Source organism: Argopecten irradians, chromosome 5 (genome assembly GCF_041381155.1).
Source record: "Argopecten irradians isolate NY chromosome 5, Ai_NY, whole genome shotgun sequence".
Taxonomy (NCBI): Eukaryota; Metazoa; Mollusca; class Bivalvia; order Pectinida; family Pectinidae; genus Argopecten; species Argopecten irradians.
The window spans coordinates 16,713,746-16,739,419 of record NC_091138.1 but is presented as its reverse complement, the minus strand read 5'-3'; the positions used below and the strand labels follow the sequence as shown (position 1 = coordinate 16,739,419).

Sequence of the window (25,674 nt, the reverse complement as noted above, 5' to 3'; positions counted from 1 at the left end):
ATTGCATAGTTTCATTGCCAACATTTCAGATCATTCTCTCACGATTTAGCATAAGCAAGTGGTAAAATCAAGATGGCAGAGGCAGCCGAAGAAAAGAAGGAACCTGACTCCAAGCGTGCTGTTCATACGTATCCACTTATCAGGGTAAGTCAACGCGATATATGATAAAATGGTTTCAGTGTTCTTTGTTGACAAATGGCAGTCAGCACATGCATTTATCATTGACTTTATGACTCCGTAACTCGTCACTTTTCATAAATTATACAAAGTGGAAGAATCAAATATGATAAAAATCATGGTATTGATGAGATTTTATATGTATATCAATGCTTTTAGCTTAGAAAAGTTAGTACTGTGCTTGTCAGCACCCCCTCCCCAACTATTACACAGTTAACAAAACTGTTTACAAACAGTTTATTTGGTTGCATCTAGCGCCATCTAAACCATTGCACCGTGGCTTATTAGCATAGGCAAGTATTGTGAATCCGGATACGTAATTACTGTCACATTACACTCACTGTATTGTACATGATATACATTACACCATTCACCATTTGCATGTGTACAAATTACAGGATACATTACAGTATAGCATTGTGTCAGTTGTTAGGGTTCAAACCGACATCTATGCCTACCCTGTGATTGACATAACATACTTCATTGTATTGAAGATTGTGTCAATATGTGTTGGATTAGTGTGGTTATGTACGGGAGAGAACGGGAAAAATATGGAGATAAGAGATGTGATTAAGACAGTCTAGAGATTTTGATGATGCAAGATCTGGAGGAAATGCATCTAAGTTATGGATAGTGCGGGGATAGAAAGAGTGTTTGCGAGATTGTTCTGCAATAAAGAGTTTTAATGAGAGAGATTGAGTGCAGTGGGATGCAATTTGGGGTCAGATACTTATCTTTACTTATTTGTTACAACCTCCAATAAAAACAGAAGTAGGCCTATACAATGTACTTTTTTCAATTATGAAAATGCATCAAATAATGTTCAGAGTGAATTATACAGGTCCATGGGGCCCCTTGTTTCCAAACATTTTGTTGGAAAGTATGATTAATTCAACTTAAATTATTGTAATCAATTTCAGGCTAATTGTACCTGTAATTGCAAGGCGATTACACCTGTAATTGATTCATAAGAAATCAAATATTCATTAATGACATCTTGAAGTATATATTGTGACTGATTTATGTAATGATATTGTAACACAGCATGATGAATATGCCATTATACACATCATACCAGTCATTGAAATGGACAAACCATTTTCACTGTCAGACCATGTTACAATATAATTACTTTGATTTAATTCATACAATTCACATTTGTTTTTACATGATTTGATACAATTAGTTTGCTGCATAATTGTGGCTATCCAATATGTATACGTAATTAATGATTATTTCTTTTAAAGCATTCAGACATGAATGATGAAATGAGGACAGAGGCTATGGAATTGTGTGTAACAGCTTGTGAAAAGTTTTCCAGTAACAATGAGGTTGGTATCATATCTATTTGATCTTTACTTAGTCAATCATTGTTGAACCATAAATTTCTTTTATAAGATTTACCTTTTTTAAATTCAAATATTTAGTTATCTCCCTTCTCTATGATTATATTCATTGAATTACCTCCCTTCTCTTGCAATAGCATCTTTTCTGCTACAACAGTAATTAGCTATAATAGGTGTTTATATACTTTAAGGAGAAACATAATAAGGGACATAATAATTAAGTTATATGATAATCTGTTACTGTTTACTTTGTAATAAAACAAATAAAGAAGGAGTACAACTGTATACAAAGTACATATCAATAATGAACTTTTTAAAACATTAACTAAATTTTGTTAAAAGGCTTCTGAGTCATATAATTATGTATTGAAATAAATAAAATTGTGCTGAAGAAGAAAAAAGTGGTTACATGTATTGTATTTTATCAGGAGGATCTCATCTGCGTTTATAAGCTCGGTGTTTTCCCTCATGTATTGCTCTTCCTCCTTTCAGACTGCCGCAAGAATGATCAAAGAGACAATGGACAAAAAATTTGGAGCATCATGGCATGCAATAGTGGGAGAAGGATATGGATTTGAAATCACACACGAAGTAAAGAACTTACTATATATGTTCTTTGGAGGAAATATGGCGATTATGATCTGGAAATGTTCGTAAAGGATTCTTCATTTATTCATCATAAAAACCATGTCATTGCCATATAAAGCATAGAAAGTTTTCTCACTGGGACTAAAACACTACAATGAAATGGGAAGAAACTATGAGTTGGGATGTGCCAACAGGAGCTGTTAGAATACAATACTACAGATAAGATGCCAACATGTGTAGAAATAAACCCAAAAGTTATTTTTGAGAAAGACAGCATTGAAATATCAATTTTAAAACTGAAGAAATAATTCCAATTTAAAACATGTATAGACGTGTCTGTGCTACGATTGACTTTAATGAACATTAAAAAAAATACTAAACCAATAGTATGTTTAGAGAATACAAGGGATAAAGTTGGGTGGATTTTCTGCTTTATTTTAAGACATTCATTGTATTTCGATACATTCCTGAATCTCCATTCCGAGTGCTGGATTGTTATTATCCTCAGGGCAGTACCTATAGCCCTGATCTACAGCAATATGTGATTCGGAGGTTTTGTTAGAGATACCTATTGTCTGTAGAAATTTAATCTTGTCTGCTGAAAAATATATTTTATTAAACTACACCTTTTACAGATTATTCTTTAATAATTTCAATTGTAAATATAAATTATGTTTATGTATATTGAATAAAAATTCAAATCCTTGTCTGGTTTGTAGTTTTGCATTAAGTATGACTGTTAATATTATTACTAAAACATTCAGAAACCATGGATACAATCATGATTTTTTTCATGATACTAATTAGAATTCTTGTAAAATTGAAATAATGATGCAGCTAATAAGATAAGAATAAATGTGACATTTATTTCATTAATGCACCATAACAAAAATTCATGTATTACAAATTTCACAGAATCAATAACATTAATGTATATTGCAGTAAAATGTTTGGCAAGCACCTTTGTGTGCTAGTTATGAACAAAGTAAAGACTGGAAGAACATAAGTTACCACGTGTATTACTGTTTGTACCGGTAGATATAATGTATTCAATCACAACTTCCATTATTCAGAAACTTTCCTCAGAGTTTTGTTAACTGTCCTAAGGATGTATCCAACATAGCTACCACATAATGAACTTCTACACATGATGAACTACAGTCATGTCCGACTAGCATTCTGTAGAGATCGTTGAAGTCCTGGTTTTGCCAAGTCAAGAGGGGATTTCTCTTCCTAAAACACAAGTATTTTAACTTTGATTAATACCAACACACATTCCAGTAAATTTTGTAATAATAATATACATGGGACCAAAAGAAGCCTTTATTGTACATTATTAAACATTGCTAACAAGAGGCCCAGAGGGCCTGTATCGCTCACCTGGTTTGTAATGCCAAATAATTTTCTGAATACAGGTTCATTGTTTCTTTTCTGAAGGAATTTTAATATTTACCTCTATTTCCCCTATTGGGCCCCACCTCTCCTACCCCCGGGGGATCAGAGCCAAAATTTATACAAGTTCTGTTCCCCTTCCCCCAAGGATATTTCTGGCCAAATTTGGTTACAATCCATGCAGAACTCTATGAGAAGAAGTGATTTAAAGGATTTACCTCTATTTCCCCTATTGGGCCCCACCCCTCCAGCCCCCGGGGGATCAGAGCCAAAATTTATACAAGTTCTGTTCTCCTACCCCCAAGGATGTTTGTGGCCAAATTTAGTTACAATCCATACAAAACTCTTGGACAATTAAGTAGCAATTTAAAGAATTTACCTATAATTCCCCTATTGGGCCCTGCCCCTCCTGCCCCGGGGACCAGAGCCAAAATTTTTACAAACTCAGTTCTTATTCTCCCAAGGATATTTCTGGCCAAATTTGGTTACATTCCATGCAGAACTCTATGACTAGTAGCGAATTATAGGATTTACCTCTATTTCCCCTATTGGGCCCCACCCCTCCTGCCCCCAGGGGACCAGAGCCAAAATTTATACAAGTTCTGTTCCCCTTCTCCCAAGGATGTTTCTGGCCAAATTTGGTTACAATCCATGCAGAACTCTATGAGAAGAAGTGATTTAAAGGATTTACCTCTATTTCCCCTATTGGGCCCCGCCCCTCCTGCCCCCGGGGGGTCAGAGCCAAAATTTATACAAGTTCTGTTTCCCTACCACCACGGATGTTTGTGGCCAAATTTGGTTACAATCCATGTAGAACTCTAGGACAAGTAGCGATTGATAGAATTTACCTCTATTTCCCCTATTGGGCCCTGCCCCTCCTGCCCCCTGGGGGTCAGAGCCAAAATTTATACAATTTCTGTTCTCCTACCCCCAAGGATGTTTGTGGCCAAATTTAGTTACAATCCATACAAAACTCTTGGACAATTAAGTAGCAATTTATAGAATTTACCTATAATTCCCCTATTGGGCCCCGCCCCTCCTGCCCCGGGGACCAGAGCCAAAATTTATACAAACTCAGTTCTTATTCTCCCAAGGATATTTCTGGCCAAATTTGGTTACATTCCATGCAGAACTCTATGACTAGTAGCGAATTAAAGGATTTACCTCTATTTCCCCTATTGGGCCCCACCCCTCCAGCCCCCGGGGGGCCAGAGCCAAAATTTATACAAGTTCTGTTCCCCTTCCCCCAAGGATGTTTCTGGCCAAATTTGGTTACAATCCATGCAGAACTCTATGAGAAGAAGTGATTTAAAGGATTTACCTCTATTTCCCCTATTGGGCCCCCCCCTCCTGCCCCCGGGGGGTCAGAGCCAAAATTTATACAAGTTCTGTTCCCCTACCCCCACGGATGTTTGTGGCCAAATTTGGTTACAATCCATGTAGAACTCTAGGACAAGTAGCGATTGATAGAATTTACCTCTATTTCCCCTATTGGGCCCTGCCCCTCCTGCCCCCTGGGGGTCAGAGCCAAAATTTATACAATTTCTGTTCTCCTACCCCCAAGGATGTTTGTGGCAAAATTTAGTTACAATCCATACAAAACTCTTGGACAATTAAGTAGCAATTTATAGAATTTACCTATAATTCCCCTATTGGGCCCCGCCCCTCCTGCCCCGGGGACCAGAGCCAAAATTTTTACAAACTCAGTTCTTATTCTCCCAAGGATATTTCTGGCCAAATTTGGTTACATTCCATGCAGAACTCTATGACTAGTAGCGAATTAAAGGATTTACCTCTATTTCCCCTATTGGGCCCCACCCCTCCAGCCCCCGGGGGGCAGAGCCAAAATTTATACAAGTTCTGTTCCCCTTCCCCCAGGGATGTTTCTGGCCAAATTTGGTTACAATCCATGCAGAACTCTACGACTAGTAGCAATTTATAGGATTTACCTCTATTTCCCCTATTGGGCCCCGCCCCTCCTGCCCCCGGGGGGTCAGAGCCAAAATTTATACAAGTTCTGTTCCCCTTCCCCCACGGATGTTTGTGGCCAAATTTGGTTACAATCCATGTAGAACTCTATGACAAGTAGCGATTTAAAGGATTTACCTCTATTTCCCATATTGGGCCCCGCCCCTCCTGCCCCCGGGGGGTCAGAGCCAAAATGTATACAAGTTCTGTTCCCCTTCCCCAAAGGATGTTTGTGGCAAAATTTAGTTACAATCGATGTTGAACTCTATGACTAATAGCGAATTAAAGGATTTACCTCTATTTCCCCTATTGGGCCCCACCCCTCCAGCCCCCGGGGGGCAAGAGCTAAAATTTATACAAGTTCTGTTCCCCTTCCCCCAAGGATGTTTGTGGCCAAATTTTGTTACATTCCATTCAGAACTCTATGACAAGTAGCGATTTAAAGGATTTACCTATATTTCCCCTATTGGGCCCCGCCCCTCCAGCCCCCGGGGGGTCAGAGCCAAAATTTATACAAGTTCTATTCCCCTTCCCCAACGGATGTTTGTGGCCAAATTTGGTTACAATCCATGTAGAACTCTATGACAAGTAGCGATTTAAAGGATTTACCTCTATTTCCCCTATTGGGCCCCGCCCCTCCTGCCCCCGGGGGGTCAGAGCCAAAATTTATACAAGTTCTGTTCCCCTTCCCCCAAGGATGTTTGTGGCCAAATTTTGTTACAATCCATGTAGAACTCTATGACTAGTAGCGATTTAAAGAATTTACCTCTATTTCCCCTATTGGGCTCCGCACCTCCAGCCCCCGGGGGGCAAGAGCCAAAATTTATACAAGTTCTGTTCCCCTTCCCCCAAGGATGTTTGTGGCCAAATTTTGTTACATTCCATTCAGAACTCTATGACAAGTAGCGATTTAAAGGATTTACCTATATTTCCCCTATTGGGCCCCGCCCCTCCAGCCCCCGGGGGGTCAGAGCCAAAATTTATACAAGTTCTGTTCCCCTTCCCCAACGGATGTTTGTGGCCAAATTTAGGTTACAATCCATGTAGAACTCTATGATGTAGCGATTTAAAGGATTTACCTCTATTTCCCCTATTGGGCCCCACCTCCCTCTTGCCCCCGGGGGGTCAGAGCCAAAATTTATACAAGTTCTGTTCCCCTTCCCCCAAGGATGTTTGTGGCAAAATTTTGTTACATTCCATGTAGAACTCTATGACTAGTAGCGATTTAAAGGATTTACCTCTATTTCCCCTATTGGGCCCCGCACCCTCCTTCCCCCGGGGGGTCAGAAGCCAAAATTTATACAAGTTCTGTTCCCCTTCCCCCAAGGATGTTTGTGGCCAAATTTTGTTACATTCCATTCAGAACTCTATGACAAGTAGCGATTGGATTTACCTATATTTCCCCTATGGGCCCCGCCCCTCCTGCCCCCGGGGTGTCAGAGCCAAAATTTATACAAGTTCTGTTCCCCCTCCCCCAAGGATGTTTGTGGCCAAATTTGGTTACAATCCATGCAGAACTCTATGACTAGTAATTTAAAGGAAATGTCCGATTTAAAGGATTTACCTCTATTTCCCTATTGGGCCCAACCTGCCCCCGGGGGGTCAGAGCCAAAATGTATACAAGTTCTGTTCCCCTTCCCCAAAGGATGTTTGTGGCAAAATTTATTACAATCGAAAATGTTGAATATAACTCTATGACTGTAATAGGCAAGTTGTAAGTAAAGGATTTACCTCTATTTCCCCTAGAGGTATATAAGGGCCCCACCCCTTAATACAAAATTACAATTCAAAATTTGATTACAATTATGTTCCCCTTCCCCCAAGGAACAAAATCAAATTTATGTTACATTGAGTCCATATATCTATGACAAGGCAGCGATTTAAAGGAATTTACCTATAATTGTTATTGGGCCCCGCACAGTTCCAGTGTGATTAAAGATACCTTATTGGGGTCAGAGCCAAAATGTCCCACAATAAGTTCTTCAGTCCTTCCCCCAAGGATGTTTGTGGCAAAAAACTTTGTTACAATCCATGTAGAACTCTATGACTAGTAGCGATTTATAGGATTTACCTCTATTTCCCCTATTGGGCTCCGCACCTCCAGGCTCAATAATTATTGATTTTGGCAAGAGCCAAAATTTATACAAGTTCTGATTACCCTTCCCCCACTCATGTTGTGGCCAAATTTTGTTAATTCATGATCAGAACTCTATGACAAGTAGCGATTTAAACCACTTTACCTATATTTCCCCTATTTCCCCGCCCCTCCAGCCCCCGGGGGGTAAGCCAAGAAATTTGATACAAGTTCTATTTTCCCCAACGGATGTTTGTGGCCATGCCAATTTGGTTACAAAGGGACCCATGTAGAAACGACAAGTACATTTAAAGGACACTTACACTGATCTATTTCCCCTATTGGGCCCCGCCCCTCCTAACGGGGGTCAGAGCCAAAATTTAACAAGTTCATATCAATTTTTTGTGGCAAATTAATTTAGTTAAATCCATGCATAAAAGTCTATGACTAAGTAGCGATTTACATATAAACCCATTACAATCTATTTCCCTAGAGTTGGGCTGGCCGCACCATCAACGATGTACCCCGGGGGGTCAGAGCCAAAATTTATACAAGTTCTGTTCCCCTCCCCCAAGGATGTTTGTGGCCAAATTTTGTTACATTCCATTCAGAACTCTATGAAAGTAGCGATTTAAAGGATTTACCAATATTTGTCCCCATTGGGCCATCTCCGCAATCTTCAAAGCGGGGTGTTTTTTTACTAGCCATCATTTATACAATTGAAACTGTTCTAATCATTCTTCTTTAAGATTTTATCCAAATTGTATTTTTCAATTTAAAAAATGACATATTTATATTTCATCTGAATAATTGTAGCATAAATACTTTTCAGAAGTAATGTTATGATTATAATCCACAAGAGACCAAGAGGGCCTGTATCGCTCACCTGTTTTTTTTAGTACTTATCACAAAGACTTAAAATTAGAATAATTAGCAAAATTGACCCCACAATTGAGCTAAAAATTACAATTAAATATGAATGATCAATTTACTTCTCCATAACATGCAAGTTTACATCTCATTCGCTAGTCATACTAGTACATGTACAACAAACCCTTGTTGGAGGGTTGTGAAAATGTGTACCGTAACTACCTTTATACCTTATTATCTCTTAAAATTTTGAATATATACTTCCTGTAATAGGCAAGTTGTAAGTACTTGAAAAGTCCTGCAGAGGTATATAAGCCCTTTAATACAAAATTACAATTCATTTCTTGATTATCAATATATAGATCATTGCAATGACATTATGGAACAAAATCTAATGTATATGCTCCATTGAGTCCTATATTATCAAGGCACTGTTAGAGCTAACTAAAGCAAATTTGATATGATAATTGTTATTTTGAGAAAAATGAGCACAGTTTATAAGTGTGATTAAAGATACCTTATTGAGAAGTTCTATCTGTGCTCCATGTCCCACCAGTAATAAGGCAACTTCAGTCCTCTCCTCCTCACACGCCAAATGTCTGAAATGGTCAAACTTTGTTATCCATACTCATGATTCACTGCATTTTCATGAATATGTTTCCCAAAAAGATACTTCACTAATGTTATATCTAAATCAAAAGCTCAATAATTATATGGAGTTTTGAATCTGGAAGATAAAATACCTCGACAAGGAACTGATATACTGCCAGTACCCAGTAACTGTAGCACCAACATTTATAATTCAGTGATGGAACATGACAGTTGATACCTGAACCACTTGGCTATTGTGGTTGTGATTAAAAGCAATATTTATAGTTTGAATTTCCACTATCATAGATTGTGGATGAACACAGTTATGGGTATTGTCCAAGGACGTATATGAGAAGGATAAGTCACATTGGGTTTTGGGGGAGTACAACGTAGGAGCTTTTGTGTTTGTGCATATCCTTTTAAGTGAAGCGGGGCCGTCATTTCATGAGCTGTCGTACTTTTTAACGAAAATGAAAAGGATCACACTTTTTAAAACACGGTTTTTATTCCCGGTTCATAGGCGTCTCGTGTGGTGTTTAGTAGTGTAAAGAGACAGTCACGAATCCTTCTCACTTATAAATCCTTGGTATTGTTTACCACCACAAGCGTAGATTTTGTGATTTTGGCTTGGTTTTTGAGGTACCCATTAGAGCCGAGACGACATTTCGACCGGACAGGGAAATGTCTACCTAGCAATTTTTTCGTAAATTTCCCGATTCATCAAGCCATAACTTCGTCAATACTTGGCCAATTTTGTTCATCAAGCACTCAATGGAAAGATAAATTATTTCTCTTTAAAGATACTCCACCGCCGACAGAGCATGACTGATATTAATCATTTCAACAATAATTGGTGTTTAATCGTGTATATATATGTTTAATTAACACAAAAAAATAATATAAAATAATTTATTTCGCCTTTGGTGCATGCGCAATCAGTACTGCATTCCATATAGAATATTTGTGATACGGAATTTTTTCATGATGCAATTATTTATTTTTCATATTTTTAACTTGAAGTAAAATTAGAAGCTCAAACTTTTCAATGGTGGTAATGGTATAAAGTAAGTAACTTTTTTTAACTGAAGAAAAAATACTAAATCGTCTGCTCTGTTTTTGATAGTGAAAAAAATACCATTTGTCAGCGGTGGAGCATCTTTATGGTAAGATTTCCATCAATGTTGTATAGAACCCATTTATTAAAATAATCACGGTTTAGAAAAAAAGGTCTGTTTTTCTCGACCGCCGAGTTCATACCCATGATACTATAATATATATACTGGTATGTATACTATTGGTTAAAAATTTTCGTGCCAGGTCCCTGTGTTTCAGAGAGGAAGTAATTTATATGAAAATAGTACACTAATTGACCCTTTTTTGTCCCGCGCCTCAGGCCCCAGGGGGTCAGCCCCATCATTTGTACTATTTTGAATCACTGCCCTATAAGGATGCTACCATTGCATTATGAGTGCTATCCATTGCATAGTTTCAGAGAAGAAGTCGTTTATATGACAATAGCCAAATTGACCCCTTTTGATCCAGCCCCTCAGGCCCCTGGGGGGTCAGCCCCATCATTTGTTAAATTTTGAATCCCCACCCTATAAGGATGCTACCATTGCATTATGAGTGCTATCCCATGCTTAGTTTCAGAGAAGAAGTCGTTTATATGAAAAAGCCAAACTGACCCCTTTTGGCCCCGCCCCTCATGCCCCCAGGGGATCAGCCCGACCATTTGTACAATTTTCAGTCAGTAACCCATAAGATGCTACCAGTCAAATTTTGTTAAGTTCCGATTATGGAGAAGAAGCCATTTGTTGACAGACGGACAGACGACAGACGCCGCAGTATGGCATAAGCTCACCTTGGTTCTACGGACCAGGTGAGCTAACAAGGTCAACAGTATACAGAAAGAGTATTTTGTAGGAGTTCCATGCATATACATGTAACAATAACAAATTTGTATGGTTAACATTTCCCATAGATATACTGGTACCTCATATCTGTTCTTAGAGGCTGCGTAGTGGAGTGAACACTGTCCTGTTTGGTTAACTGCGTTAACCTGGGCACCAGCTCCAAGAAGAAGGGAGACAATCTGGTCCCTTCCTGCTGAGGATGCTATCATCAATGCTGTCCAATTTGACTGATGTTAAACAAAATATCAAAATGCTTGTTAGTTGTATTTTATAAGAATTAGAAATATTTATGAACAAGAGATCCCAGAGGGATCTTGGCACCCACCAAAGAGTGATCTCTGTCTAACAATGGAAAGAGGGATCTTTTCCTGTTTTTCAAACTTTTTCAAACATACAACATATGAAATTTAAAACAGATCACTTCATTACTTTCTGAGATCCAGCGGTGAAACCCAGGATGGCGGCGGGTTGGCAAGGGGAACCTACACATGGAATATGAGAGATATCCCTTAAGTAATTTCTGGCAAATAGTGATAACTGCCAAAATCCAAGATGGCTGTCGGCCGGTTGGCCATCTTGTTGACTGATCCGTCCCAAAATGCAATATGCAAAACTAGGGCCCTAGGGGAACCTACATATGGAATTCGAGAAACATCCCTTCAGTATTTTCTGAGAAATAGCGGTAACAAACTTTAACTATCAAAATCCAAGACTAGGGGCCATCTTGTTCATCGATCTGTCCCAAAATGCAATATGCACAACTTAGGCCCTAGGGGAACCTACATATGAAATTTGAGAAAGATTCCTTCAGTACATTCTGAGAAATAGCAATAACAAACTTTAACTTTTAAAATTCAAGCTCGCCGATCAGTCATCTTGTTCAGCGATCGGTTCCAAAATGCAATATGCACAACTAGGGTCCCAGGGAAACCTACCGGTACATAAGAAATTTGAGAAAGATCCCTTCAATACTTTCTGAGAAAAAGCGGTAACAAACTTTAACTATCAAATCAAAGGCGGCCATCTTGTTCACTGATCTGTTCAAAAATGCAATATGCACAACTAGAGCCCTAGGGGCACCTACATATGAAATTTGAAAAAGATCCCTTAAGAGAAATAGTGGTAACAGGAATGTGTTAACGGACGGATGGACAAACGGAAGGACGGGCGGACCACGAACCAAGGACGAAAGGCGATTTGATTAGCCCACCACTGAAGATGGTGGGCTAAGAAGAGGAAATCTTCCTAAAATGGCCCCTCATCAGTGGCAAATTTTACACTTTGAAAACATTTCATGAGTGCAGGACTTTGAATGTACATGTCCATTTGAATTTTATTACTGGTATGTACTCATTGTACTAACAGTAAGTCTGTAGCTATGAGATGAAAATAGAGAGCATAATTCTTTACAGAAGTAGGCTAAGGTCATTTTGAACATAGACTAGTACTTTTATTAACATATCTTAGTAAACATAAGATTTATGATTAATCTCACCCAATGTATTGTACATCTACGCTGTTACTGACAAACTTTAACTTTTTATACAAAATAGATATGAAGAAAGAAGTAAGTATTCCAAATCCCAAAGTTTATACATGTATGCATCTATGTTAATAGATCATATAGTGTTTTACTTATATGCCTAGCTTATGTCCTTCAGACATAAATTCTTTGATTAAAATATCTCCAGTGCCTCTTTTACCTCATCCCTTGCGTCTATTGGAACATTGTATCTGAAGAGACACTCAACAATCTGTAGATGTCCTGCTGATGCAGCCCAATGCAGTGGCATCCTATTTGTCTGCAAAATTTTAAAGATACAATTCATGCCTTATAAAATAGATGTACACAAATGTTTTTTTATGCAAAGTAAATGTAACATCCAAGTATTCATTAAATAAGCTGGAAATCACACGATAGTAAATAAAGTAAATACATTCATGTGATTATTGTCTCAGACTCTGGTTATTGTATGTTAATCTTTTGCCTTTAATAACATATCAATAGATTCATATGTAGCGTGATTGGATTGGGTCGATCATCAGTGACCAGGTAGCTCAGTCGGTAGAGCACTCCGCTAGTGTTCAGAGGGTCAAGGGTTCAAATCCCTGTTTGGCCGCTACATCTTCTCCCCTCCTGTTACAGAATTGGAGCCCAACTAAATAATGGTTAACCCATGGTGGTGATGTTTGTAAGGGTCTTGTATGTCTTCGAGGGCCAAGACTTTGAGAAAGGAGGGAGGAGCGTAGCAGGATTGGACTGGGTCGATCATCAGTGACTAGATAGCTCAGTCAGTAGAGCACTTGTCTAGTGTTCGGAGGGTCCCGGGTTTGAATCCCGGTCTGGCTACATAGAAGACTGTCATATTTATAAACAATCTCAGATCTTGTGATATCACTTGGATTAATTAATTTAACATCCTATTAACTGCTATCCATATTAAAAGATTTAGGAAATGGGGAAAAGATGGAGCATCCTGAGAAAAACCACAAACCAGTCAGTACCAGGTAACTGCCCCACATGTGGTAACATGTTGAGACGTCTTAACCACTCAAGCACTGTGGCCCCTTGCTACATCATAAAAATCATTCAACATACAATGATTGATAATGATAAAGTATCGATTTAAAAACTGTTCTCTTGAAAATGAAAACCAAAACTATTATGTGGAAAAACAGTTACTTCTTTTAGTAAGAGACAGTATGGTTTCCTTCCAGGAAAGTCAACATCCTTACAACTTTTGGAGGTACTGGACAAATGGACATCTAAGGTCTGGATGAAGGTCAAAACATAGATTGTATATACATGGACTATAAAAAAATCATTTGATACAGTTCCGCATAACCGCCTTATTAGTAAGCTACACTCATATAATTTATCAGATACTTGGATAACAACATTTTTAAAAGGCCGGAAACACAAAGTATCTGTTAATGGAGTGGACTCAGAATGGGCTGATGTAACATCAGGAATCCCTCAAGGAAGCGTTCTTAGATCTTTACTGTTTGTAATCTTTGTAAATGATCTCCAGAGCTTGGTTAAGTCAAAAATGTACCTCTTTGCAGATGATACCAAGATTTTAAAATAATAAAGAACACAGAAGATATTTTAATTCTATATATAGAAAGATCTAGATTCTATGAGTAATTGGAGCGACACATGGCTATTTAAAATGCACCCGGATAAATGTAAACACATGAGATTAAGTAATGGGACAGCCCAGGAATCAACCGAACCTACATACCACCTCTAGGGGAAAAGCCTACAGACAATAACACAAGAAAAGGATATTGGAGTCACCATAGACTACAAATTAACATTTGATAATCACATTAGTAAAAAGGTAAAAAAAAAAAAGCGAACTCCATGTTTGCACTTATTACAAGAACATTCCAATTCACGGATCAAAAGTCTTTTATCCCCTTGTATAAATGCCTTGTACGCTCTCATCTGGATTACGCCAGTCCCGTGTGGGCTCCATACCAGAAAAAACATATAGACTAGACAAAGCGTACAAAGAAGGGCAACTAAATGCCTCTCTGGCATGCATAACATGGATTACAGCCAGAGGTTAGAAAAACTATGTTTTCCAACGCTTGCCTTCAGAAGAGTTAGGGGAGACATGATAGAACTTTATAAAATTATAAGTGAAATATACGACAAGGAATGCAGCAGTTCAGTTGCTTTATGGAATGATATCACTCAACGTCACAGTCGTCGTTTCAACACAAAAACTATTTTTCCAATATGAGCCTCAACTAGATTTCGAAAAAACTTTTTTTCAATAAGATCAGCATTAATCTGGAACAAATTACCAGAACAAATTATTTCGGCAACAAATATCAATTTGTTCATAAATGAGTTGGGGATACTGCAGAAACCAAGAACTATTCTTTAACTACAGAGCCGAAATCCCATAAGTGTCGAATTTATTAAATTGACAATGTACATGTATTATATTAAAATAGAATAATTTATATGCAACAAAAATTGTTCTACCCATATGGTTTGTCATGAATTTGTAAAACAGAGTCTGGTATTGAGGACTTACACTAGTCTTGATCCAAAAATAAACTTATCTGGGGTATCTTATCTTAAAACTTGACATTTATTATTCCTATGTACAGTATTGTATGTTAAGGCAACACGTAAAGCTAGGAAAAACTTTGAAATGAACATTTCAAACATTTCAAAAAACACTAAATCTAATCCTAAAGCAATCTGGCAGTATGTCAACTCAAAAAGTAAGACCAAGGCTAGGATTGAAGATCTATGCAAAGATCCTGTGGATCCAAAATCAGAAAAAACAAACAACAACAAGGAAAAGGCTAATATTTTACAGGAGTACTTCAGTAGTGTGTTTACATTAGAACCAGAAGATGAAATACCATGTATTGAACCAAGAAACATTCAAACACCACTCAGCAGTAAAGAAATAAATGAAGTTGAAGTTAAAAAGTTGCTGAAAGGTTTAAATCCAGAAAAATCTCCAGGTCCTGATGGTATACATCCTCGGCTAATCAAGGAAACAGCAGACACTGTAAAGATCCCAATTACAAGATTGTTCAGGCAATCATTAAAAAAAAGGAAAGCTCCCAAAAGCATGGCGTACGGCAAACATCAGTGCTATACACAAGAAAGGAAGTGTCTCAATTGCAGGAAATTACAGACCTATAAGCCTCACTTCAATACTATGTAAAACCATGGAAAAGATCATTCGAACACATATTACCAAACACATGTCAGCCAATTCACTTTTCACAAACAAACAGTATGGATTTATGTCAGGAAGATCAACAGCATTACAACTCCTTAATGTTCTAGAAGAATGGACAGAAGCCCTAGACAGAGCCCTGGATATAGAATGTATATACCTAGATTTCCGAAAGGCATTTGACACCGTCCCCCATCACCGTCTGATGAAAAAACTGGAAGCGTATGGAATCAATATAGAAACCCTCACATGGTTGGAAGACTTCCTAGTAAACAGACAACAACGTGTTATTATCAACGGCGAAACATCCAAGTGGGGCAGAGTGACATCGGGAATACCTCAGGGTTCGGTTTTGGGGCAGCTGCTGTTTGTCATCTATATAAATGATCTGCCTGAGATGATTAAGTCAACTGTTTACTTATTTGCGGACGACACAAAACTATTCCAGATAATTAACTCACAAGAAAGCAAAAAGTCAATCAGACATGTTAACCTTTGGTGAGCAAAAAGATGTAGATTTTTGACTCAAAAGCGGTAGCATTACATGCGGCATTTTTCGCGACGCGTCAGAGATATATATAAATATCAATAATATGCAAAATAATTACAAAAACATATTTTGTTAACAAATTATATGATTTAACTTTAATTATTACCATAGGCCTTGCATTGGTGGCTCATTTTGTATTTTTGAAATGTTAATTAAGGCTTACATTAAATTTAGAAGATGAAAAATGCCAATAAATACATTGTATACTTTTATTTCAATGCTATTTATCACCTTTTTTAATTATACATTTTGTCTATTTGTTTTGGTTTTTTTTCACTTTTTTTTTTTAATACATACTGGACTCTTTTTCTTTTGATTTATGCAAGAAAAAATACAAATATTTGTTTCTAAAATTTACACCAATATTCTAGAGAAATAAATTGTGATATCCTGAAAAAATATACCAAAATCCGGCTCCTTTATTAGAATCACCCCATTCCAAAATGGCGGCCATTACGATTGCAAAGTTTATGATTTTCAGCAGACACTGTATGCCTATTTTACATTGAAAACGTGAGTAAATCATTTCAATTATAAGTAGTGTTTGTTTTTGAAATGATGCTTACTAGTTTTAAGCACAAAATTTATTGAAAGGCCAGATGATTGTTTCCTTACGGTAGGCCTACGTAATACACATCGTTACACATTCCTGTCGAGTGCCCCGACCAGGAATCGAACCCAGGTCTCCGGCGTGGAAATCTACGGCTCTACCGACTGAGCCAAAGAAGCATGCTCCGTCAGCTGAGTGACAGAGACCGTATTTAACACTATTTACAAGTCACACCGACCCACTCCTTTTACACTACCCCCCCTGTTTTTCTTGAGATTTCCTAAACCGACCCGCTCCTTTTACACTAGGACACGGGAAATAGGCTAAGCAAGTGACACCACCAAGCCAAGGTGGAACTAGCCCCAGGCTGCTAATTAGCACCAGTGGGTGTTGGTCAGGGAGTGTTCACACCTCCTTTGTTTACTTAATTATAAAGCCAGTCCCCTACTCAGTCTGGTATGCATTTTGAAGCCACCATGGCAGCCCCAACCGACTATGAAAAATACAGAAATCGGAGGGAAAGAAAAAAATGAAGACGATGTTTTGCAGAAATTGGAATATTTGGATATTAAAGCGGTAGGCGGAATATCAGTCTCAAAAGCGGTAGACTTCCGCCAGAATCGGTAGGGTTAACATGTCTGAGTCAATACAAAAAGATTTGCTGGAACTCACACATTGGAGTGAGACTTGGCTACTCAAATTCAACGAGGACAAGTGCAAGTCATTACACGTCGGGAAACACGTGCTGGAGGGAACACTGGATATGTGCTTAATAATATAACATTAGAAGAAGTGGAAGAAGACAAGGACCTTGGGGTCATATTTGATAAAGAGCTTACATTTGACAAACACATAAGCGAAAAAGTACAAAAAGCAACTTCAATTTTCGGTATGATCAGAAGAACATTTAAGTTCCTAGATTCTAAACTATTTATTCCACTTTACAAATCTTTGGTAAGAACCCATCTGGAATATGCAAGTGTTGTCTGGAGACCATATAAAATGAAACACATTGAACAGTTGGAAGGAGTACAAAGAAAGGCGACTAAACAACTACCGGGAATGGATAACCTATCTTATCCTGGGAGGCTTAAGAAGTTAAAACTCCCAACCCTGAGTTACAGACGTGTAAGAGGTGACATGATAGAAACGTACAAGGCAGTTACAGGGAGATACGACAAAGGAGCAACCCAGTTCATAAGGATGTGGTCCGACACATCAGAGAGATCTAGCACTAGGACAAACTCGCTGAAAATATTCCCCCAGCATACTAAAACATCGATCAGGAAGAACTCATTCTCCGTTAGGATTGCTTCAATATGGAATAACCTACCAGACCATGTCGTTACATCTAAGACATTGGACACCTTCAAAAACAGATTGGACAATCACTTGAACGAACAGGAAATCAAATACAACAAGGAGCCGCAAAGCTTGGCATTATCCCCCGCGCCCAGTTGTATTTTTTAATAAATTTCCATGGTAACAGAAAAAGTATTGAAAATGGAAGGTTCCCATTAGAAAAAGGCACAACTAGAGCACTAGCCTAACATGTACAGAAAGTTTCATGTAGCCAAATTGAACGGTTTTCGAGTTATAGCCCGGAATAGAAAGGAAACTTTAATAATATGGTATTTTTGAATAAGTTTCCATGGTAACAGAAAAATATCGAAAATGAAAGGTTCCCATTAGCAAAAGGCACAACTAGAGCACTAGCCTAACATGTACAGAAAGTTTCGTGTAGCCAAGTTGAACGGTTTTCGAGTTATAGCCCGGAATAGAAAGGAAACTTTAATAATATGGTATTTTTTAATAAGTTTCCATGGTAACAGAAAAAGTATTGAAAATGGAAGGTTCCCATTAGAAAAAGGCACAACTAAAGCACTAGCCTAACATGTACAGAAAGTTTCGTGTAGCCAAGTTGAACGGTTTTCGAGTTATAGCCCGGAATAGAAAGGAAACTTTAATAATATGGTATTTTTTAATAAGTTTCCATGGTAACAGAAAAAGTATCGAAAATGAAAGGTTCCCATTAGCAAAAGGCACAACTAGAGCACTAGCCTAACATGTACAGAAAGTTTCGTGTAGCCAAGTTGAACGGTTTAGGAGTTATAGCCCGGAAACGATACTCGGACGGACGGACGGACGACGGACGGACGGACGGACAGAGCCCAAATCAATATCCCCCGCAAACGCGTTTCGCGGGGGATAATAACTATAAAGAGAATATCGGCTAGGAAGTGACTATAATCATAATATGAAACTAAATAATATTATGAGTCCAGCAAAGAGGATCTATCCTTAGCCTGTGCTGGAAAACATCATTAAGAATCATTAACAGGTCGGGGAGAAGTCCTGATTGGGCTATAATAGCCAAATACGGCTATAATAGCCAAATATAGCTATATAAACAGTGGCAAAACACACATGGAATCTGCCGAAAAATGTATTTAAAGCAAAAAGCGAGTTTTACAGTAAATTGGAATATGATCCATGTTCTTAGTTATTACAAAAACGATGTTGAAACAAAAAACTCACCTGTGCAATTTTGTGTAAAATCCCTGGTTTTTATCGCCATGATAACAGAATGAACAAAGGGGAGTAACTCTAACTGAAGGAGAACTCGGACCATACCCAAGTCGGCCCATTGACATTTTCGGCCGCCGGTCAAAAAGGGAAAAAAAAAGTCGTATAAATCCCCTTCCAGTTAAAGCGACTCTGACTCGATTGGCACAAATGTGGGAGAACATGTGCAAGTTATTGTGACCTTCAGATGGATTAGAAATTGGTTTTGAATAAGCAAATGCAGACAACAATTGCAATTTCCTGCTAGAAAAACGATGATTTTACAGAAAAATGCACAGACGAGTTTTTCATTTTAACCTTGTTATCGTGTCAACTTAGGACAAGGATAACGTACATAGCGCCAAAAACTCTCGCTTTTTGCAACATATACCTCTTCTTGAAGAATCAATGCGTTTTGCCACTGTTTATATAGCTATATTTGGCTATTATAGCCGTATTTGGCTATAATAGCCAAATCAGGACTTCTCCCCGACCTGATTAAGAGTATGTGGTCAGTAACTTACTGAGTAAGTTTCCCTTTGGAAAAAATGGTTGAGGCAATTGTACTATCGTGATTGTAAAAACACACGATACACGATATGGTCGAAGACTAAACGATTTCTCATTAAATCTACAGTAGCCTACTTTAACATGCTGTTAGTGTTATTCAGACCATTTTGAGACGAGCGGCTGACGAGCGGCTGGTTTTTCTCATGTGAATTCGTCTGGGGTCAGTAACTTTACTAAATTACCGAAATAACAGTCTAAATGTCGTCTATATATTAAATCGAACTTATCTATCATTACCTCGTCCATTTTTGTTGCCAATTCATTGTTATCTCTTAGTTTTTGTTTCAAAATCTCTACTTGTCCATCGTACGCCAATTTGCAAACATCATCACCCGCCATATTTGTAAACTTCCGGTGTAAAAGACTTCCGCTCTGAATTTGTTACGTTTGCTTTAATTGGTTGATGTAAAAACGGTAAGCCAATCAACAGCGTCTTCTTATTGAGGTTGAGAAAACTACCTTACCTGTGCAGGTATGCAAAATGAAAGATGTTTACACAAATAATTAGGAGTATCCCATGTACGCGACACGAGATTCTGTGATGGCTATCTTTTGGTAGGTGCAATGAGTGTCCAAATTTATATAGCAGTTGTAGGCAAAGGCATTTGATCTTCTAATTACGATAAAACTTAGGAAACTTTGTGCTGGTCAACTCAACTGACAGTTGACGTGCATGACAGCTCACCTGACATGATGGATGGATATAGACATCAGATATGGACAGACCATGTAAAGTTGAAGGACGCTTTCCATGTGTGATTATCGTTGTAAACATGAAAAGTTGGACATTTGTGCATTAACAAACTGTATGTGAATAAATGTAATAATGTGACCAGTTAAAAAAGCCACAATGTCTCTTCGCGTGAGGCTATTGTTCAGCTTTCCTCACTACCAAATTCTTGCAGTAACTATAATCCTATCATTGGTTGGAGTGAGTGAAATAGTGCTGTCGGTCCTTGGATATGTACAGAAGATATGGGGCTACGAGATGGGAGGAGGTGTATGGGGAGGAGCTGCTGGCTTTGTGGCTGGTGTTGCTGGAATATTTGCAGCAAATAAGAAAGGAGTAGGTATTGTAAGGGTATTTCTCATTGCTTCTATACTCTCCTGCCTCCTTTCCATTCCGGTAGTGGTGCTATCAGCTGGTGGACTCAACTTCAATAGTGGATTTTATAGCAAGACATATGGATATTCGGAGATCAACTATAGTTCTACTAAACTTGTCCATGGTTTCCTGCTGGCACTAGCTGTGGTTCAGTTTGCCATATGTCTTGCAATGACCTTGGTCTGTTTAAAGCACTTGTACTGGAATGAATGGGCAATAAAAAGACAACACGCTAAACATCTGAATCAGATAAAACAAGAAAATCAAACAAACAACAGACACAGAGCAAGTCGTACAAGCTCAAATAGCAGCCAAGCACTGCTAGCAGTGTCAAATTCTGGCGAAAGTTCAAGTGGGAGGCACAGGAAGCGAAAGCACAGAAGAAGACACCGAAGCAGAAACCATGAAAACTTTAACAATGATTCCACATGTAATCAAGCATCACAAAGTGGTATCCCCAATGAGCAAAGACATGCTGGCCATAGAAACCAGAGGGAAAACAGGCTCAATGCTCCAAGTTCACAAACACATATGATTTCATCAGCAAATGTTCCACTTATATCGGATGTGTCGAGAATCCCAGAGGTTGGATCAAATTTGATGAGTGTGAATAGTACAGAGATTGAATCACATGCAGCAGTTGGAGGTAATGGTTATGATTCTGAGATTGACAGTTTTCAGCCTCCTCTACCTATAGAGGAAGATGAAGAACTTCCTCCATATGAAGCTACATTAAGGCCAATGGATGATGAATCTGTGTTTCCTATGTCAATAAGTGATCAGGAAAATCAGTCTAATTCAAGTTCAACAATTTCTTCAGAAGAGGATGAAGTACAAGTTTGGGACAGTGTTTCTCAAATAGAAAAGCGTACATCAGCAAGTCCTATATATCCTGATTCAAATTGTGCTCAGGAAACTGATGTCAAATTTAAATACTGCCCAACAGCATCTGTACTGTCCGATTCATCTTCACTGCCAATTGGCTCAAATGTGTTGGTAAACAATGAAAATACAAAGACAGGATATCATAACAACAAAGCTGATAATACAATCACTGATCCACAAGGTGTGTCCTATCACGAATTTACAAGGGATCATGATCAAATCCATGGACGGGAAAAACAAAGGACACATAGCTTCCAAAGGGAGCGTGCAATGGCTAGAGAGGGTGCTAAGAGTCGGAAAAGTTCTGTTCAGGAGAGCTCTGACAAAGATGATGATGCTTTCATTTCGCCTTTGGACTATGAAGAAATGCAGAAACTGTGTATTGTTCCTCTGATAAATCAGCCACCACCAAAACCAAGAAGGAGTGTTACAGAGCCCAACACCATGCATGAAATACTACAACAAAAAGGATCAGACTTCCTCCATAACAAATATGACAGCAATGACTCTACATCATCTCTTTCAAAGGACATTCAGTTCATAAAGGAAGGACCTATACAGTATGCTCCATCAGCTGAGCAAATATTTCCAGAAACTGCAGTCTCACCATTCTCAGAGATTTCGTGGCATTTACTTAAAGATATTCCATCCAGGCAGCCCAAGCCTGAAGTAACTCTTGGACAGGGCGCTATACCTAAAACACAGTTTAACAATGGAGCTGTGCCTCTTGGCATTCAAAGTCGTGTGGTGAAGAGTGAACTTCCAAAAGCAAGGAGTCTGGTTGGTACATCTGACCTAGCTACACCAAAAAGTGATGGTTCCAGTTATGTTTCTGAATTGAACAGCAAGCAAAGACAGCTCCATCAACTGCCAAAGTTTTCTGAACAATCCAAATCCCCAGAAAGTTCATCTGTTGTATCAGATAATTGTTCTTATGGTAAATCAAACAGGAAAGAAAGTGGGCAATCATTTTGTTTGCCTGCATTGAACATGTCCCAGTTTTCACCCACTCAGACAAGTACTTTAAAGAAAGATATTGACAACAAATCAAAAGATTCTTCTATCAGTGAGTTGAAAGCTCTTACTCCAATCAAAAGCAAAACTGAAGCTCAACTTTCCAACAGAAGAAAGAATGAGTTAATGAACACTTACCCAGGTGTTATCAAAGAGTGGAGGTCCAGCAATAGTGCTACAGATAGTGACAGAGTACAACATGTAGATATGGACAGTGGTGGACAGAAAAACAAACTATCAAGTGATTCTTATACCAATCCTGCACAGCAGCCTAATCCTACACAACAAGCCAGTCCTACAAAACAAGCCAGTCCCACAAAACAAGCCAGTCCTATGCAAAAACTCAGTCCTACACAGCAGCTTAGTCCTACGCAACAACTCAGTCCTACGCAGCAACAAAGTCTTTTACAACAAGCCAGTCCTACACAACAACCAAATCCTACACTACAACCTAACCTAACAAAACAAGTCAGTGCTAGTTCTGTACAGCAACCCTTTTCAACTCAACCAAACCCAACTCAGCAACAACAAAACCCATCTCAACAACGACAAACCCCATCTCAACAACAACATAACCCATCGCAACAACAAGAAAACCCACCTCAACAACAAAATCAATCTCAACAACAAAATCCATCTCAACAACAAAGCTCACCTCAACAAAATCAAAACCTATCTCAACAAGAAAACCCATCTCAACAACAAAACCCATCTCAACAACAAAATCCATCTCAACAACAAAGCTCACCTCAACAACAAAACCCATCTCAACAACAAAACTCACCTCAACAACAAAACCCATCTCAACAACAAAACCCATCTCAACAACAAAATCCATCTCAACAACAAAGCTCACCTCAACAACAAAACCCATCTCAACAACAAAACTCACCTCAACAACAAAACCCTTCTCAACAATCAAATTATGCACGAGAAACTAACAAACCAATGTACAGTTTACTGCTTTAAGGTTGTGATTAGATATATGTATTCTGATATATGTTTTATTATAGGGCTAACATGATATACTGAATTATATAAATCTTAACAAAAATGTACAATGTTTTGCTAATTATAGGCTGGTTTTGCATATTTGTCAATTATGGACCTTTGATGAGGTCCATATGATGTTGTAACACCTTGGTAGGTAGAATTATATAATGACAAAGGACATAACCTGAAGTTGTTATTTTAGATGCTACCAAGGTGTTATAACACCATATGGACTGAATCAAAGGTCCTTAATTTCTATATGTGTGGTACCTTTGACAAATATGAGAAGAATTATAAGATTTATATGTTAGTTACTAGAAGAACAAAGACTACAGGACATCGCCCTGAAGAACTCAACGTTTGGGTAATGACATCACACAAGCTATATATTAACTCAATGTTTCTAAAAATGGAAACACTGATCAGAACATATCTAGCATTGGATAATCTACCGGTATGTTATTTATCAATGGTCATTCCCTTTAGTTCAATTAACTTATAAATGTAGTAGCTCTCTCTTTTTATAATGAGGGCATTGCAGGAATTTTCATTACTTTGTCTATAAATATGTATATACCCAGGTATATGATACATTGTATTACACCAGGTACATGTTTATCAAAGACTATATATGAAGGGATTGCAGTATAGCTGAGTGCTGATATGCTACCCCTCTGGGTTGCAAGTTTGAAAATTGTGAGGCACTGTCGGTCAGTTGTGTACGTGGTACTTCCTCCCGCTTTGCTTCACCTCCAATATTTGGTTGTCCCTATGCATGTGTTTCACTGTTTGATTTACTGCTAGTATTTTCTACTGTTTGGTGGTATATTGTGTCAAGGGTAATTTTTCCAGTATTTTTTTGTATATTTGCCATAGGGTATCATTGGATAACTGCAATATGATTCTAACACATTAAATTAATCTTCATCTTTTATTTAATTCATAACATATTGAATTTAGGAAATTGTATGAAAAGTGTTTATACATACATGAACCTTATTCACTTGCCTCCCTTTTATATTTACCCTAACTTTTTGGCCCTGATTTTAATCTGCCTTGGTATTCAATTTCCAAAGTCACAAGGGTAAGATGTGTAGAAGTAGTATGCAATCACTATTCAAGATTCCATGGATCATGAGATGATTAGACCAATACCTTTGTGAGTGGAATGACCTTGTTCTACTTTCAAGGTCATAAAGAACGGAATTCTTGCTATATTAATCAGATGTCCTTAATATTGTGTTTAGGATGGATCAAAATCTATCCTCCATTAATAAGTTAAAAGGCCAAACCTTTTGAATAGATTTTGTATTATTTAGTATTTTAAACTTGCAGTCAGTTTATATAATTAGAGACTCTGAAACTCTGGGTTTTGAGTTTGAATCCTATGTAGGATAGTTACAATAGGCTGGAAGCAGTATTCCCCTCAAAATCACGGCTTTCTGGCACCTCCTAAATGGTACCTCGCCTGGCACCTCCTAAATGGTACCTCGCCTGGCACCTCCTAAATGGTACCTCGCCTGGCACCTCCTAAATGGTACCTCGCCTGGCACCTCCTAAATGGTACCTCGCCTGGCACCTCCTAAATGGTACCTCGCCTGGCACCTCCTAAATGGTACCTCGCCTGGCACCTCCTAAATGGTACCTCACCTGGCACCTCCTAAATGGTACCTCGCCTGGCACCTCCTAAATGGTACCTCACCTGGCACCTCCTAAATGGTACCTCACATGGCACCTCAAGGCTTTCTGGCACCTCCTAAATGGTACCTCGCCTGGCACCTCCTAAATGGTACCTCGCCTGGCACCCT

General features: G+C 38.3%; 3 protein-coding genes across 3 annotated transcripts; 2 read left to right on the top strand and 1 right to left on the bottom strand.

Annotated features, from left to right (window-relative positions):
• The first annotated feature begins 3 nt into the window (after positions 1-3).
• On the top strand, positions 4-2,816 carry LOC138323029 (dynein axonemal light chain 4-like). Its single transcript, XM_069267348.1, has 3 exons — positions 4-144; positions 1,425-1,508; positions 2,016-2,816. The coding sequence occupies exons 1-3, from the start codon at positions 73-75 to the stop codon at positions 2,178-2,180; spliced, it is 321 nt and encodes a 106-aa protein (XP_069123449.1). The 5' UTR covers positions 4-72; the 3' UTR covers positions 2,181-2,816.
• A 141-nt stretch (positions 2,817-2,957) lies between these two features.
• Positions 2,958-20,253, bottom strand: LOC138324289 (26S proteasome non-ATPase regulatory subunit 10-like). Its single transcript, XM_069269369.1, has 5 exons — positions 20,107-20,253; positions 12,623-12,721; positions 11,000-11,146; positions 8,933-9,028; positions 2,958-3,344 (listed from the first exon to the last, which is right to left on the bottom strand). Exons 1-5 carry the CDS (start codon positions 20,206-20,208, stop codon positions 3,273-3,275), a joined length of 516 nt encoding a protein of 171 aa, XP_069125470.1. The 5' UTR covers positions 20,209-20,253; the 3' UTR covers positions 2,958-3,272.
• A 67-nt stretch (positions 20,254-20,320) lies between these two features.
• Positions 20,321-25,425, top strand: LOC138323028 (serine/threonine-protein kinase pakD-like). The gene has a single exon (XM_069267347.1). The coding sequence runs from the start codon at positions 20,720-20,722 to the stop codon at positions 23,840-23,842; it is 3,123 nt and encodes a 1,040-aa protein (XP_069123448.1). The 5' UTR covers positions 20,321-20,719; the 3' UTR covers positions 23,843-25,425.
• Positions 25,426-25,674: the final 249 nt, after the last annotated feature.

Bases quoted from the DNA above. Each gene is read 5' to 3' on its own strand.
- LOC138323028 (XM_069267347.1), top strand. From the start codon at position 20,720: ATGTCTCTTCGCGTGAGGCTATTGTTCAGCTTTCCTCACTACCAAATT.
- LOC138323029 (XM_069267348.1), top strand. From the start codon at position 73: ATGGCAGAGGCAGCCGAAGAAAAGAAGGAACCTGACTCCAAGCGTGCT. The intron at 145-1,424 runs GTAAGTCAACGC...TTTCTTTTAAAG, and splicing joins ATACGTATCCACTTATCAGG to CATTCAGACATGAATGATGA. The intron at 1,509-2,015 runs GTTGGTATCATA...TCCTCCTTTCAG, and splicing joins AGTTTTCCAGTAACAATGAG to ACTGCCGCAAGAATGATCAA.
- LOC138324289 (XM_069269369.1), bottom strand. From the start codon at position 20,208: ATGGCGGGTGATGATGTTTGCAAATTGGCGTACGATGGACAAGTAGAG. The intron at 12,722-20,106 runs GTAATGATAGAT...AAAATTTTGCAG, and splicing joins TGGCAACAAAAATGGACGAG to ACAAATAGGATGCCACTGCA. The intron at 11,147-12,622 runs GTAAAAGAGGCA...GTTTAACATCAG, and splicing joins CAATAGACGCAAGGGATGAG to TCAAATTGGACAGCATTGAT.